The 16,251-nt window shown below is 45.0% G+C and overlaps 1 protein-coding gene across 1 annotated transcript in view; it reads right to left on the reverse strand.

Annotated features, from left to right (window-relative positions):
• LOC137437231 (general transcription factor 3C polypeptide 1) overlaps window positions 1-16,251 on the reverse strand; it is a 405,949-nt gene that overhangs the window by 109,842 nt on the left and 279,856 nt on the right. Inside the window, exons 36-37 of the mRNA XM_078766829.1 lie at window positions 12,752-13,032; window positions 44-309 (exon numbers count right to left, since the gene is read on the reverse strand). Coding sequence (XP_078622955.1) covers window positions 44-309; window positions 12,752-13,032 — 547 coding nt within the window. The remainder of the gene's footprint in view (window positions 1-43; window positions 310-12,751; window positions 13,033-16,251) is intronic.

The raw sequence follows: 16,251 nt of genomic DNA on the forward strand, positions 1-16,251 counted from the left end.
TGCAAAATGACTATTCCCCCCTTCCCTCCCCCTCCAATCAAACCTGCACACAATCCTGCAGTTCCTGGATTTGACCCAAAAAGCCAACTGCTTGCATGAGTGCTGTCAACGGTAAGCCGATGTCCCCAGCCTGCTCAACGACAGACAGCACTGTGGTCGAAAGGGATGCGGATGTGATACTTTCATTCACCGTCATCTCTACTTCTGTGTTTTGAGCACATTCCTGATCTATGGCATTCCTTTTTTTCTTGAACCATAATGGCAGCCCGGCAGCACCAAGCTCAACTTTGTAACTGTTACCTCGTGCATCTATAAAACAAGGCACAAAATAATCTCATCATCGGTTAGTTTGCACAATCAATGACAGTGAATAATGTTAACAAATACCATATGTTAACAAGTATCTATCTATAATTCCAGTAATCTCTGTGTGTGTGTGTGTCTGTGTGTCTGTGTGTTTGTCTGTGACCGCTGTTTCTCGACAACCACGGGTCCGATATACTTGAAACTTGCCAGGTATATTGCTGGGGACCCAAGGATGTGCCTTTTCAAGGTTTCATATTAATCGGAGAAGTAGTTACCGAGCTATGTCCAAAAAACGATTCAACCAATCAGAGAGCAGCGAGCTATCACGTGTGCCGAACGTGGCGAACAGACTCTGCCTCGACGGCACATTTGAGAGCGTATTCATTTATTTCACGTTGGCAAACTATTTTGGTGCTATGTTGGCGTTAAACTATGTTTTAAAACTAATTAAAACTAATTTGCGATTCATCGTAACTGCGATATGCGACCTTCCGGACAGTCAAATGAGGACGTCACTTCCGGACTTACGGATAGTCATAGTGACGACGTACTGATGCTGAACGTGGCGAGCAGACGCTGCCTCGGACGGCACATTTGAGAGCGTATTCATTTATTTGACGTTGCAATCTGTGTTGATTGTTGTAAGGTACGATCGATTGTAGTACACGTTTATAATAACTCTGCCGATACAGGCCCGATTAACTGCAGCGCCATCCGAGCTGCGGCGTCGGGACGATACATTCATTGTACGGTCACATCACGCACTTACGGGCACGCCCATGGGCCCATGGGCACGCCCAGACATTTTTTTTTTTTTTTTGGCAAGGAACGGGCACCCACGTACGGGCACGTCCTAGTATAATTAAATTGAAGTAAAATGATTTTAAAGGTCGCACTAAAAAAAATTCCGCAAGTTTACTGCCTTTGACGCAGTGACACCACCCTATTCAACTCGTTACACATTAGTTATTCGCACTTGTAGGCTCGGGCAAAATAATCAATTACCCAGTTAAAATAGATTCCCTCCATTGGAACCAGGAACAACAACACAAACAACAACATGCATTTTAAGGCCATTTTCCCTGCTAGAGTGGGGGTTAGCCATTCTATTCATTGGAACCAGGAACCAAACCCTAAATTCTACAGATTACCAGCCTGTGACAGTTCCAAGTTTCCAGAGTTGATTCCTACTTATCCTACTCCTTTATTTCACTTCATCCATCGAGAATCTGTTCGTTGTTTCAGCAAAATATATCAAAAGCTTCTCCTGTCATTTTTTACGAAACAAAGACAAGTCCGTTTGACATGCACTCACAAATTGTGTGAATGTGGGTCGGACTTTTCCTTCCGGGATCTGACAGACAGCATTAGCCTATTCGCCGATGCTGTGTAGAGTAGGGTGAAATTCCAAAATCATCATATTTCTTAAGAGTAAAGATATCGCGGCATATTTTCTAAAAACAAATGAAAAACGTCAGAAGCAATTGAGGAGCCGGCTGTTGCCTTTTACTCCACCCAGGTATACCGGGTTAATTTTTTTTTTTTTTTTAATCAAATTGAAAGAAATTACAATTTTCCTGGAGGTTTGGATTCATTTCAAGGAACATTCACTTCTTATGTTCTTTCCCAGGAGCATTTCCGTGTTTCCGGAAATGTTCTTCTAGTTCTTCCATGAGCCTCAGTCATGTATACAAAAAAAGAAATAAATAAAAGTTTGAATGTTGCCATGTTTGTTCTCTTGCACTCTCTCTCTCCCCATTTGCTGTTCATTCATTCCTTTCTTGTGTACAAGAGTTGCCCCACCACCCGACTGCCAGGGTATACCCTCTGTCACCCTGCTTTTCCATGAGCTTCAATCTTGGAAAAAAAAAAACATAATTTTTTAATTTTCAAACCCACCAGTGTGGGCCTCTCAGGTGTCACCGAGAGGCACAGAGCTGAAGTACTCATACATATTTCATTTATGTCAACTAGCAGAGTACCCACCCTATGGGTGATCTTGTTCCAAGCGTTTTTGCTCTTTCACGAGCCTCGATCTTGTATACAGAAAAAAAAAAAAAAAGAAAAAAAAAGTGTGCAACACATTTTTCTGTCATCGGATATTTTTTGCTGACACAACTACTTTGACTTGGATTTCTTGCTGATTTCCGTTGGTAATAATGCTCTTGCTGATTTGTGTTCAATTTAGGTGTCCTTGGTTTTTGAGGCATCTCAATTTTCCAGAAAAAACAACATCATCAAACGTCACCCTAGTTAACAATAACCACAACCAACCCACACTCACCTCTTCCCCCATCATCCCCCTTCCACCATGTCCTCAAAATCCCTCTTAAACCATCACCCTAGCTCACAATACCCACGACAACCCCACACCCTCTTTCCCCTCCCCTCCACATCCCCCATCAAGCATCAACCCCACACCCCAACCCCGCACCCCTCCCCCACACTCCACTTCCCCCCACAATCTCCTTTCAATCGTCACCATAGCTAACAATATACATGACCACCACACAACGCTTACCCCACTCCACCATCCCCTCACAATTCCCTGTCAACCATCACCCTAGGTAACAATACCCTAACAACCCCAATCCACCTTCTCCCACAATCCCCCTTCAACCGTCACCCTAGCTAACAATACCCATGACAGCCCACACCCCTCACTCCACTCCACCACAATCCCCCATCAACCGTCGCCCTAACGAACAATACCCATCACACCAAACACCTCACCCCCCCCCCCCCCCCCCCCCCCCCCAACATCCCTCACAATCCCCCGTCAACTGTCACCCAAGCTAACAATACCCCACTACCACCCCACACGCCCACCACCCCCTTCATCATCCCCAATCAGAATCGGAATCCGAGCTCGCAATGCACCGTTTCTCTATGTACCGTCGCCGGCAGGATCACGGTGAGTTCACAAGGTGACGTCACTGGCAATCTCAAAAATCGACAGTCTAGGGTATTTTTTGCACTTTGTAATTAGCAAATAAAAAAAAATCCCTTCACATTAGACCATGATTAATGATTGCCAATGGTTTTTCAGATAACGAAATTACATTTGGGTACCCCTTTAAGGGTCTTTTGGTCTTCAGGGTCTTTTCAGTCTTGTGGCGTTTTTTCAGTTTTTGGGATCTTTTCATTCTTTGGGGTCTTTTCATTCTTTGAATTTACAATGTATTTTGGGTCTTCAGGGTATTTTGGGTCTTCGGGGTCCATTTGGGTCTTTTGGTTCTCTAGGGTCTTTGGGGTATTTTAGATCTTCAGGTATTTTGGGTCTTTGGGGTCCATTGGGTCTTTTCAGTCGTTTTAGTCTTTGGGGAATTAGGATATTTTGGTTCTCTTGGGTCTTCGAGGTCTTTTTTTAATTTTTTTGTATACAAAATCGAGCCTCGTGTAAGAGCTAACATTAATGACAAAAAAAAAACGGACACATAAGACAAAATAAAGGGAGCGGGAGACAAGATGGCGAGAGAGGGGGAAGCACAGAAGTACAACATTTGAGAGCAGCGACATCGGAAGATCTGTGGGAGCTTGGGGCTTGGGGAGAGGAGGCGTGGGAAGGGGGTGGGTGGGAGAGGTTAAAAAAAACACGTGGACACTGCTAGGACTTCCAGGATCTAAGTTGGTATTTCAAAAAAGTGGATCTGGGGTGAATTAATGGGTTTAGAAAATATGAAGGTTTTGGATGGAGGAGGATAAGAGATGGTGGTGAACAGCTGTTTTAAAGACCTGGAGAGATGAGTGGGATTGATGAAAGTGTGGGAGTTTGTTCCAGAGGCGGGAGAAAAGAAGAATGAAAGAGTGAAGGTGAGCAGAGAGTCTTGATTTTGGCAGTTTCACAAGAAGAGGGTTGCTGGCAGATCTTGTGCAACCTGTAGGAATATTTGGGGGACAGAGCACAGAGAGAGCTGGGGGAGCAAGGCCGGAGAGGAGTCGGTAGAAGACAGAAAGACCACCTGCCTGGAGGGAGAGAGAGAGGGAGAGAGAGAGGGAGAGAGAGAGGGAGAGAGAGAGGGAGAGAGAGAGGGAGAGAGGGAGGGAGAGAGGGAGAGAGGGAGAGAGGGAGAGAGGGAGAGAGAGAGGGAGAGAGGGAGAGAGGGAGAGAGGGGGAGAGGGGGAGAGAGGGAGAGAGGGTGAGAGAGGGAGAGGGAGAGGGAGAGGGAGAGGGAGAGGGAGAGAGAGAGAGAGAGAGGGAGAGAGAGAGGGAGACAGAGAGGGAGAGAGAGAGGGAGAGAGGGAGAGAGGGAGAGAGGGAGAGAGAGAGGGAGAGAGGGAGAGAGGGAGAGAGGGAGAGAGGGGGAGAGGGGGAGAGAGGGAGAGGGAGAGGGGGAGAGAGAGAGGGAGAGAGAGAGAGGGAGAGAGAGAGGGAGACAGAGAGGGAGAGAGAGAGGGAGAGAGGGAGAGAGAGAGGGAGAGAGGGAGAGAGGGAGAGAGGGAGAGAGGGAGAGAGGGGGAGAGGGGGAGAGAGGGAGAGAGGGTGAGAGAGGGAGAGGGAGAGGGAGAGGGAGAGAGAGAGAGAGAGAGAGACCCTCAGAATTAGCTTCATCGCGGGAGATTCCAATGATTCTGAATGCTTTGGTTTCAACAGCGTGAAGTCGAGCTAGGTGTGAGGAACTAAGAGGAAACTAGGAGGAACGAGGTGTTCCCCCAGAGGGGGGAACAGTATTCCATTGAGCTGCAGATGAAAGCCTTGTATGTGGTGAGGAGCTCAGGTGTGCCAAGGAAGGACTTCGCACGACGGAGGATGCCCAGTTTTCCCAAGAAAGATCATGGCAGATAGTGAGACCCAAAAGCTTGAGCGACAGAACTTCTTGGAGAGGATTGTTGAGGAAGTATATGGGAGGGTTTTCCAGTCGGTCTTTTTGGAGAGACATGAGTAAGAATGTGAGATTTGTCAGGATTGAAAGACATGTTCCACTTGTTTGACCAGTCTGTGATTTTGTCCAGGTCTTCAGAGAGTGAGGAGGCTGCAGACTGCCGATCTGAGGGTTGAAGAATGGAGCGGCAGAGAGTGGAGTCATCAGCAAAGAGATAGAGAGGATTTTCCAGATAGTCGGAGAGATCATTAATGAAGACCAGAAAAAGCACAGGGCCCAGAACACTACCTTGGGGAACTCCAGCCAGAACAGAAAGGGGAGATGAGAGAAATCCATTCAGGGCCACATGTTGACTACGACCAGAGAGGAAGTCCGCAAGCCATGCGTGGAGATTTCAATGGATACCATAGGAGGAGAGTTTGGCGAGCAGAGCTGGGTGCCAGACCGTATCGAAGGCACGTGATATGTCAAGGGAGACAGCTCTGATTTCCTGTTTGGCATTGAGGACCTCAATCCATTGTTGAGACAGCAGAAGCAACATGTCCAGAGTATAATGACCTGATCTGAATCCAAATTGATGACCAGAGATCAAGCCATTGGAGAAGAGGAAGGATTTGATATCCGAAGCAATGATGGATTCCATGACTTTGCTGATAATTGGGAGCAGGCTGATTGGTCTGTAGTTGCAAGGATCTGTTTTTGCACATTTTTTGTGTAAAGCGGAAATGTTTTCTGATTTCCAAGATGCTGGCAGATGACCTTAAGTGCAAAAGAGGGTGAGAGAACAGAGAGAGGGTGAGATAGAGTGGCAGAGCAGGCTATTAGGACCCGTGGGCTGATGCCGTCTGGTCCAGTTGCAGAATGAAAGTCGAGGTTTGACAAAAACTTCTCCACCTTGTCAGGAGAGGACACAGAGTCCAAGAGCAGTTGGGTTCGACTGGGTAAGGTGGGAAGAGAGAGAGATGGGTTTGGGACACAAGATTTTGAGGCAAACTGAGGCATTCGGTTTGTCACGTGTGGTGTCAACTGTGTCGCCATTTGAGGTAAAAGGGAGGGGATGGAGGAGGAACAAACACCAGAAACGGATTTAACAAGACGTCACCAGGATTTGGAGGAAGGAGACAGGTTTGAGAGTTCATTCTTGAGTGTGGAGAGATAGTGCTTCCTGGCACTCCTGAGGGTAGACACACACTTGTTCCGAGCTTGGTGGAAGGAACTGAGATTGCCTCACCACAAGATTCAGTGTACCATGGACAGGAGGAAGGGTAAGACAACTGAAGACGAGATGGAATAAGTCTGTGCGTGAGAGAGAGCAGTTTGCTTTGGAAGAATTCCGAGGAAGAATTGATGTCAGAGGCAGAAGAGATGGGAGACCAGTCCAGATGATTTATAGCTGCTTTCAGACCGTCTGTGCCAGTCGGCCTGAGTGAAATGCCAGACTCGGAAACGCTGAGGAAGTTCTCTGAGAATGGCCAGAGAGATGTCCACTTTAACAAGCACATTATCAGAAGAACCCATTGGAGCAGAAGAAAAGCAGCAGACATTTCCAGGGAAGTTTGTCATAACCAAGTCTGGAAGAGAAGATACTACATTGACTGAGATCCGGGTCGGGAAATTGACAGATTGTGTCAGTCCCAATGAGTCACAGAAGTCCTTTGCTGAGGTGCCATGGCTGGTGAGAGATGAACCAACACCCAGCCAGCTGGCATGATGACAGTTGAAGTCGCCACATATGAGGAAGAGAGAGTTTGGATGAGTTGATAGAAGTTGGTCCATGTTGTCAGACAGCGAAATGTAAATGGAGTCATCACTGTTTGGAGGACGGTACAGAACACATATTAACAAAAGGTGGGAGCGGAGAGGAAGTCATAGCCAGAGGTACTCATGGGGGTGGGGTGGAAAGAGGGCAGTGCAAGGAGAGTGAGGAAGAGAGTTTTTGATAAAGATAGCAACCCCACCACCAGGACGAGACTCAGGTCTATCATACCGGAGGAGGGAGTAACCTGGAAGATATATTAAGGAATCAGAGACATCTTGAAGGAGGAAAGTTTCTGTTAAGCAGATCAAGTCTGGATTGTCAGAAGCAACCTGAATGGAGAGATCAGCCAGGTTTGAGCGAAGGCCCCGGATGTTTGAGGTCCATATCATTAATGAGGAGAGAGAGGAAGCATCGGGTGCAGGACAGGGGAGGGGAGGGGTAGGGTCGGATGAAGGATGAGAGGGGAGGTAGGGAGAGCAGTTGATCGTGTGTCAGAAATTATAGAACAGTTACAAGAGAGGTAAGGATGAGGAGGACGAAAGGTTTGATGGTGATGGGATGAGGCACAGTGAGGGGCTGTTTGAGAGGTGGGGGGGGGGGGGCAGAGGAAAGTAGAAGGTTGGGGGAGGTGGAGGTATGAGATAGAAGGGAGATGAAGGGGGGAGGAGGCAGCTTTGAGGAGGTGGGAGGGGAGAGAATTGGAGAGGGATGGTAGGGGGGGTGGGGGGGAGATTTGAAGGGGGGGGGTTGGGGGGGAGTTTTGAAGGGGAGGGATTAGGGGGAAGTTTAGCAGGGGAGGGGCAAGGGGGGAGTTTAGAAAGTGGATGATTAATGAAAGATGAACATTTATGACAAAATTGGGTTTATTGTGATTTTCAAGTTAGAGATCTGTTTAAGAACGATATAGTAGGGTCAATATACGAAAAAAACTCACCTAACCCCCAAAAAATTGATACAAAAGGTTTTCAATGGATTCTGGTACCATTGGGCATGCTAAATAACATACTAAAAATCTAGTAACATCTGACTTCCGGAAAGGGGTCATTTTCAAGATGGCGTCCAAGATGGCCACCGGGAGCTTAAAATGGCCATATCTCAATTATTATTCAACCTAGAAAGGTGGTTTTGGTGTCTAACCCTAGGTTTTAGGGCCCAAGGAATCCAATTGAATCAATAAAATTACCATCAGTTAATTATTTATTGACAAGTCCAAGATGGCATCCCAAGGTGACATCCTGATCCACTAAAATGGCTCTGTCGAATAGTAGTCAACCTAGAGAGATTTTTCCAGTGTGTATACCTAAGTTTAAGGCACCCAGGAAATCATCAAAATTACTTAAATAAGCACAAAGTAATCAGGTAATCCAGTAAGCCAGGTTTACCAGCCCATTAGGCATTTGTTGTCTTATACAGTTAGTCGCTATTCATCGTCATCCTCTGATGGCAAGGTCCACAGGCAGTAGTACATGTTAGTCCATATCGTCTACAAGAGCAGCGGAGTGTCTTGCAGGCAGTGGAGCAGTTACAATGAATGACCTTCAAGACACTGTCTGGAGCATTACAAGTGTACATTTCTTTTGGAAATGTCAAAAAAATATGGATTTTGTTTATGGATACATGTAACAAATAATATACTTATTCCTTTTGAGATGAAAATAAATTGTTTGTCAGATTTTTCAGTCCCCCTCCCCAATATAAAATAGTCTGTCCCTTGCCATATCCTCTCAAGCTTTGTACAAACCTTTGTCTGTAATGATCACTGAATACTGTGGACTGGAGTCACAGGTGGCAGTGGTGTAGACACATTACACTCTTATCTCCAATCTGAAACACACACTTGGTTCATTATCTGGTGAGTCGGAGGATGACGATGAATAGCGACTAACTGTATAAGACAACAAATGCCTAATGGGCTGGTAAACCTGGCTTACTGGATTACCTGATTACTTTGTGCTTATTTAAGTAATTTTGATGATTTCCTGGGTGCCTTAAACTTAGGTATACACACTGAACATATCTCTCTCGGTTGACTACTATTCGACAGAGCCATTTTAGTGGATCAGGATGTCACCTTGGGATGCCATCTTGGACTTGTCAATAAATAATTAACTGATGGTAATTTTATTGATTCAATTGGATTCCTTGGGCCCTAAAATCTAGGGTTAGACACCAAAACCACCTTTCTAGGTTGAATAATAATTGAGATATGGCCATTTTAAGCTCCCGGCGGCCATCTTGGACGCCATCTTGAAAATGACCCCTTTCCGGAAGTCAGATGTTACTAGATTTTTAGTATGTTATTTAGCATGCCCAATGGTACTATAATCCATTGAAAAACCTTTTGTATCAATTTTTTGGGGGTTCAACCATATATTGACCCCTCTAATAGAGGAAGGGTGGAATGAATGTGAATTTCAAACATGTCTTGAGGAAGAATTATAAGAGATTGAATTTTTTTTGGAAGTGGCATGTGTTGAAGAGGAAATTGAAAATAGCCTTTTAAATAGGAAGAAAAACAGTGTGTTGTAATATACCACTGAATAAAACACTGCAGGGGAAAGTTTAAACATATTTAAACAGAACCGTGAAGAACAATCTTATATTCACAAAAATACCAACGGGGAGAGGGAGCCTCGAGGGACAACCATGAGTCACGTGAACAGGGCAAAAGGTGGAAGGCAAGGAGATATAGGGGCAAGGAGATAATGTGGGCGGGGCGAGAAAGCGCACGTGGACAGAAGCACATGATGAGACAACAGCACACGTGGAGAAACGGAAATAAATGTTTGTTTGTTTTTGGTTTGCCTTTTTGGGAGGGGGGGGGGGATTTAAGACGTTAGACAAAGAGTAGATGTTCGGGAAAGTTCGGGGGAGAAGGGAAAAATCTAAGAACAAAGCAAAAACAGCGAAGGAAGGAACCAAAGTGAACAAACTTCGACGGGGGAATCCTCAGGCTGCGAGGCTACAAGGCCGCACACGCGGTGCAAACAGAGAAAATTAATTAATTACGAGTTACAGGAAATGTGAAATGATCTGGGGAATGGGGTGAAATGGGGGTGAAACACGTGGTCGAAGAACGAACGAAAAGAACAAAGAAGGAAATGTTTTTTGTTTTTTTTAGTTAAGATTTTAAACAAGGAAGTACGGGGTGAAAAGACTGGGAAAAAACTGAGAGAACGAGAGTCGATGGACCACAATCGACCGCTGAGAGAAAACAAAGCCTCAAGTCGATGGACCTCGATGGACCACAATCGACCGCTGAGAGAAAACAAAGCCTCAAGGTAGGAAGCTTCAAGAACTAGGCCGCAAATAACTCGGCACAAAATACTCGACTATTTCATACAGGTATGAAAGATTAACACCTAGAATCTTCCTAGGGACGCACTATAGGTACACACACGTAAGATAAATACAGTTTCGACAAAAATACAATTGTGAACAATATTACTTAACCGAGCGTGCGTGAAGAGCGGGACAGCTTCGAAAAACTGCTGACGAAAAATAAACCCGTGATTTTAAGGGTCTTCGGGGAATTTTGGATCTTCAGGGTTGTTAAGGTGGAAATCGTCTTTCAGTCTTTGGTGTCTTTTTGGTCTTCAGGGTATTTTGGGTCTTTGGGATCCATTGGGTATTTTAGGTCTTCGGGGTCTTTTAGGTCTTTGGAGTATTTTGGGGCTTCAGGGACTTTTGTGTCTTCGAGGTATTTGAGGGTATTCGGGGTCTTTTGGTTCTCTTGGGTCTTTGAGGTATTTAAGGGTCTTCAGGGTATTTTGGGTCTTCATTGTTGTTAAGGGTCTTTGGAATATTTTCAGTCTTTGGGGCTTTTTAGGTATTTGGAGTATTTTGGGTCTTCAGGGTATTTAAGGGTCTCTGGGTTTTTTTTTGTTGTTTTTTGTATACTGAATCGAGGCTCGTGAAAGAGCTGACAACCGCGAGGGAAAGACAGCACAGGGGGACCGCGAGGGAAAGACAGCACAGGGGGACCGCGAGGGAAAGACAGCACAGGGGGACCGCGAGGGAAAGACAGCACAGGGGGACCGCGAGGGAAAGACAGCACAGGGGGACCGCGAGGGAAAGACAGCACAGGGGGACCGCGAGGGAAAGACAGCACAGGGGGACCGCGAGGGAAAGACAGCACAGGGGGACCGCGAGGGAAAGACAGCACAGGGAGACCGCGAGGGAAAGACAGCACAGGGGGACCGCGAGGGAAAGACAGCACAGGGGGACCGCGAGGGAAAGACAGCACAGGGGGACCGCGAGGGAAAGACAGCACAGGGGGACCGCGAGGGAAAGACAGCACAGGGGGACCATGAGGGAAAGACAGCACAGGGGGACCGCGAGGGAAAGACAGCACAGGGGGACCGCGAGGGAAAGACAGCACAGGGGGACCACGAGGGAAAGATAGCACGCACAGGGGGACCACGAGGGAAAGACAGCACGCACAGGGGGACCACGAGGGAAAGACAGCACAGGGGGACCGTGAGGGAAAGACAGCACAGGGGGACCCCGAGGGAAAGACAGCACAGGGGGACCCCGAGGGAAAGACAGCACAGGGGGACCGCGAGGGAAAGACAGCACAGGGAGACCACGAGGGAAAGACAGCACGCACAGGGGGACCACGAGGGAAAGACAGCACAGGGGGACCGCGAGGGAAAGACAGCACAGGGGGACCACGAGGGAAAGACAGCACAGGGGGACCACGAGGGAAAGACAGCACAGGGGGACCGCGAGGTTGTTAAGTGCTTTTGGGGTCTTTTAGGTAATTGGGGTATTTGGAATATTTTGGGTCTTCAGGGTATTTAAGGGTCTTTTGGTTCTCTTTGGTCTTTGGTGTTGTTAAGTGTCATTGGAATATTTTCAGTCTTTGGGGTCTTTTAGGTATTTGGAGTATTTTGGGTCTTCAGTGTATTTAGGGGTCTTCAGGGTCTTTTGGTTCTCTTGGGTATTTGGGGTTGTTAAGTGTCTTTGGAATATTTTCAGTCTTTGGGGTCTTTAAGATCTTTGGGTTTTTTTCAGTCTTTTAGGTCTTCTGGGTATTTTAGGTCTTCGGGGTATTTTGGGTCTTCTGGATATTTTGGTTCTCTTGGGTCTTCGAGGTCATTAAGGGTCTTTGGAGTATTTTGGATCTTCGGGGTTAAGGGTCCTTGGAATATTTTCAGTCTTTGGGATCTTTTCGGTCTTCGGGTATTTTGGGTCCATTGGGTCTTTTCAGTCTTCGGGGTCTTTTTGGTCATCAGGGTCTTTTGGGTAGTCTGGGTCTTCTCATAAGACTAGCAACGGTACCCACCCTACAGGAGGGGCTTCAATTGGGAGGCCCAAATGAAAAGGCAAAATATCAGAAATTGAAGGGGTTTTTTTAATTATAAAATGATTTATATAAACATCAGTTAAATCATATCACACGCAAATCATCAAAATCTAAACAGTATTTGTAGAATTTCAATAAAAGCCACATCACTGTTCATATCGGTAAATATTATTCCATCGTGTTTGGAAAAAATTGGAAAAACAATATAGCCTATTTTACTCCAGGGGGTCCCAGGATCACCCACCCAAAATTTTGTTGCGATCGGTTCAACGGTTTTTGCGGTACCTGGGAACAGACGGACAGACAGACAGACAGAGACGGACAGACATTTGGTGAATTATAGTAAGATCAAGGAAGATTATACTGGTTACCAGCAAAGGTGGCACTATTTCCACCATATTTCCATTTTGGAGTTCCGGTGACATCCACATTTGCTCCATGATAGCAAACAAGATTTCAACTTTACAACTGCAATGTCCAAGATTTGATCTTGAAAGATTTTTCAAGAGGTTTAAAGAAAGAAGGAAAATTATGCTGCAACATTTCACACACTACCTGTAGAGGGTGCCAATCCATAGGGTGCACGTGAATGTCTTAAGCCAAAGCGGATTTGGCATGCATTGACGACGACATTGTCGCTGCGATTTGTGCCTTTAACACTTCCAATTCCAGGCATGTAGCAACCACGCAGGAGCAGGTAGTTGACCCGTGAAGATAGTTGTGCCGAGATAATTGGCCAAGAGCGGGAACTGTGGCGTGGTTTTGGCTTTTCACCCTCATATTCCTCTTCTTCCTCTTCGTCGTCTTCATCCTCTTCATCAGAATCTGACTGCTGCCTGAACAAACAAACATGAATCTCTTTCAGAAAACAAACCCCACAGATAAGACCTGAAAAGTGGAGAATTTTCAAAGATAAAAGGTTGAAAGCAGCCTCAAGTTTATAAACGACTGGATTTTATTTATATTATTACCCTCGCCAGAGGAGAGGGTATTGCATTTGAGTCCATTTGTTACTAGGAAAAGAAAAAAAAAATCCTTGCAAGTTTGTTGATCGTGTGTTGGTGTGTGTGTTGGTGTGTGTGTGTGTGTGTGTGTGTGTGTGTGTGTGTGTGTGTGTGTGTGTGTGTGTGTGTGTGTCCGCTCACATATACTTGCCTACAGGTCACAGTTTTTAACCAATCTTCACGAAACTTCACCAAATGGTAGAGTTGGTGGTCCGAAAAATTCCTATCTATTTTTGAGGTCAAAAGGTCAACATAGGCCAAAGGTCAACCACTTTTTTCAAATTTCTAAAATCCTCAATTTCCATCCAATTGATTTTAAATTTGAAAAGGATTTTCATATCAGCTAACTGAAACCAACCACCAACTATTTTTGAGGTCAACATCGGCCAGATTTCCAAAATTGTCTATTTTAAACCGTTTAACTTAAACTTTGAAGACTATTTGCATATCAGGTCACTGAATTCAACCACTAATTATTTTTGAGGTCAAAAGGATGCTCTACTCCTACTGAGTGCCGTTCTACTTTGTTCTGTTTTGCCAAGCGTCACTCTGTGAGTGATTTTTCATTTGCTTGTTTGTTTGTTTGTCCGCACAGAATAAATATGATTTTCTCTGCAACCGTTGGTCCGATTGACAGGAAATTTTCACCATATGTGTAACTCCATCTGTGTAATTTTTTAATTATAATTATGACGTCATAGGTACCGTGGTATGGCCGCCTTCTTGGAAAAACCGAAAGCATTTGCACCTCTATATCTCCGAAAGCGCTGCATAGAAAAAATTGAGACATGGCTCATTCTGAAGAGCTCTCCATGTGGAATAACATATGTTAATGATGATGTCATAGGTGCCTCCATTATGACGTCGTCATTAGACAAGTAAAAAAACGTCATCCGATCAAGATGAAATTTATTGAGCATCATTTATGGATAAATTGGTGGAGAAAAAAAACCCAATGACGTCATTGGTCACGTGGTTCGGCCGCCATATTTGTTTTAACACAAAAGCCTTACAAACCACAAAGAAAATACGTCCTGGCGAGGTTCTGCAATCTCTGCTCTTTATTGTTTGCAACTGGATTTTAGACTTCTTAAGTGACAGGCCACAGGTCGTTAAAATTGGCAGCCGTACGTCCTCATCACTTGTTTTGAACACAGGGCTCCTCAAGGCTGTGCTTTAAGTCTTCTGCTGTATTCACTTTTTACTTACGACTGTGTTGCTAGTCGAGAACACAACTTCCGGGTAAAATTGGCGGATGACATGACCTTAATTGGCCCGACCATGAATGATAATGAATCGACGTACAGAGATGAGGTTAGGTCCTGAGAGTGGTGTTCAGCCAACAATCCTGAACTGAATGTTAGTAAAACTAAGGAAGTCATCATGGATTTTAGGAAATCTTGTGTTACACATGCTCCTATCAGCATTACTGAATGTTCGTAAAACTAAGGAAGTTATCGTGGATTTTACGAAGCCCTGTGTTACACATGCTCCTAAAAGCATTGACAGTCAAGATGTTGAAATTGTGAGTTCTTTTAAATTTCTGGGGATCCACATTTCACCTGATATGTCCTGGACTCTGAATACTGGAAGTATCACTAAAAAGGCCCAGCCACGCCTGTACTTCCTTAGACAGCTGAAAAACTTTGGTATGCAGCGTGGTGATTTATTGACCTTTTACCGCAGGGTTATTGAAAGTATTTTAACGGCATCGATTATTCTTTGGTTCAGCAAGATCACCTCACACCAACCTCAAGTTATTGGAAAGAGTTGTTCGTGCTGCACAGAGGATCATTGGTGGTGACATACCTGCACTCGACATTATCGACATGTCCAAATGTTTTGCAAAAGCCATAAATATTGTCAAAGATTCTAGTCATCCTGGATTTAACATGTTCAAAATAACTACATTATGTCCGTCAATGAATGAATGATCGTGTTCAGGCCATTTTCCCCGCTAGAGCGGGGGTTAGCCTTGCGGGCCCCATGACACTCATGGTTCCCTGTTTGAGGCAATGATTTTATGGCCGGATGCCCTTCCTGACGCCAACCCTTGGTCGCCTCTTATGATGCACAGGGATACGGTGTACCTATTCTAAATCGGGGTACACACCGTGATCATTCATCCCAGCAAGCTGGTACTCAATTTGCCGACCTCAGAAGGATGACAGGCTGAGTCAACACCCTGGCGTTAATTCAGCGATCGATCGGGATTCGAACCCAGGATCCTAGGATCCCAAGCCGGCACCCTAACCGCTAAACCAACACCAGGCTCCGTCAGTACCGCAGTATTAAAACATCCACAACCGTTTCAGGAATAGCTTTTATCCTGGTGGTCCGACTTTTAAACCATGGATCTTGATTTTTATGTCCGATTTTCTTTTTTGTGAAATGTTCTTTTTCATTGAGAGCACTCGTATTCAGAGAATTACAATGTCGTTCGGTGATATTCATGGATGTTACATATTGCAATAAAATTATCTGTATCTGAATCTGTAACGAGCGCCATTCTAAATGCGCAAATGCATCACAGACAACCTGACACCTGGTCAAGAGAATGCAAGGCATACAAATAAAGGAACATGCCATAATAAAAGGGCAATACAAATGGAAAGTGTGCAAATATCCGATAAAATGCAAATCTTATGCTGACACAACCAATTGTATTTAGCAGTTTCATCGAAGATGATGATACAGAGAGCAATGGAGATATAATATGAGGAACAGAAGATGAAATGGAAGCATTAATACAACTAGACTACTACAGATTTCATAGAACATGATACCCCACATACTGTTAAGGTTTTTGCAACACGAGGGCCTTGTCGTTCGTGGGGGTTACACATCTGAAAATCCCCCGTGAACCGCAAATCCACAAATGTAGGTGCTAATGCGGAAAATGGGGTTATCGACTTCAGCTTTAAAATTTGTCCAAACTGTACCCTTAATTAACATATTTGTACATTGTTTTTGTGCTGCTTCTTTTCATGAATAAAAGTTATTAAGAACATCAAAAGTATTATTTTCTGGTAATGACAACATAAAACAAAG

This window comes from Myxine glutinosa, chromosome 12 (genome assembly GCF_964187855.1).
Source record: "Myxine glutinosa chromosome 12, kmMyxGlut1.1, whole genome shotgun sequence".
NCBI classification, from domain to species: domain Eukaryota; kingdom Metazoa; phylum Chordata; class Myxini; order Myxiniformes; family Myxinidae; genus Myxine; species Myxine glutinosa.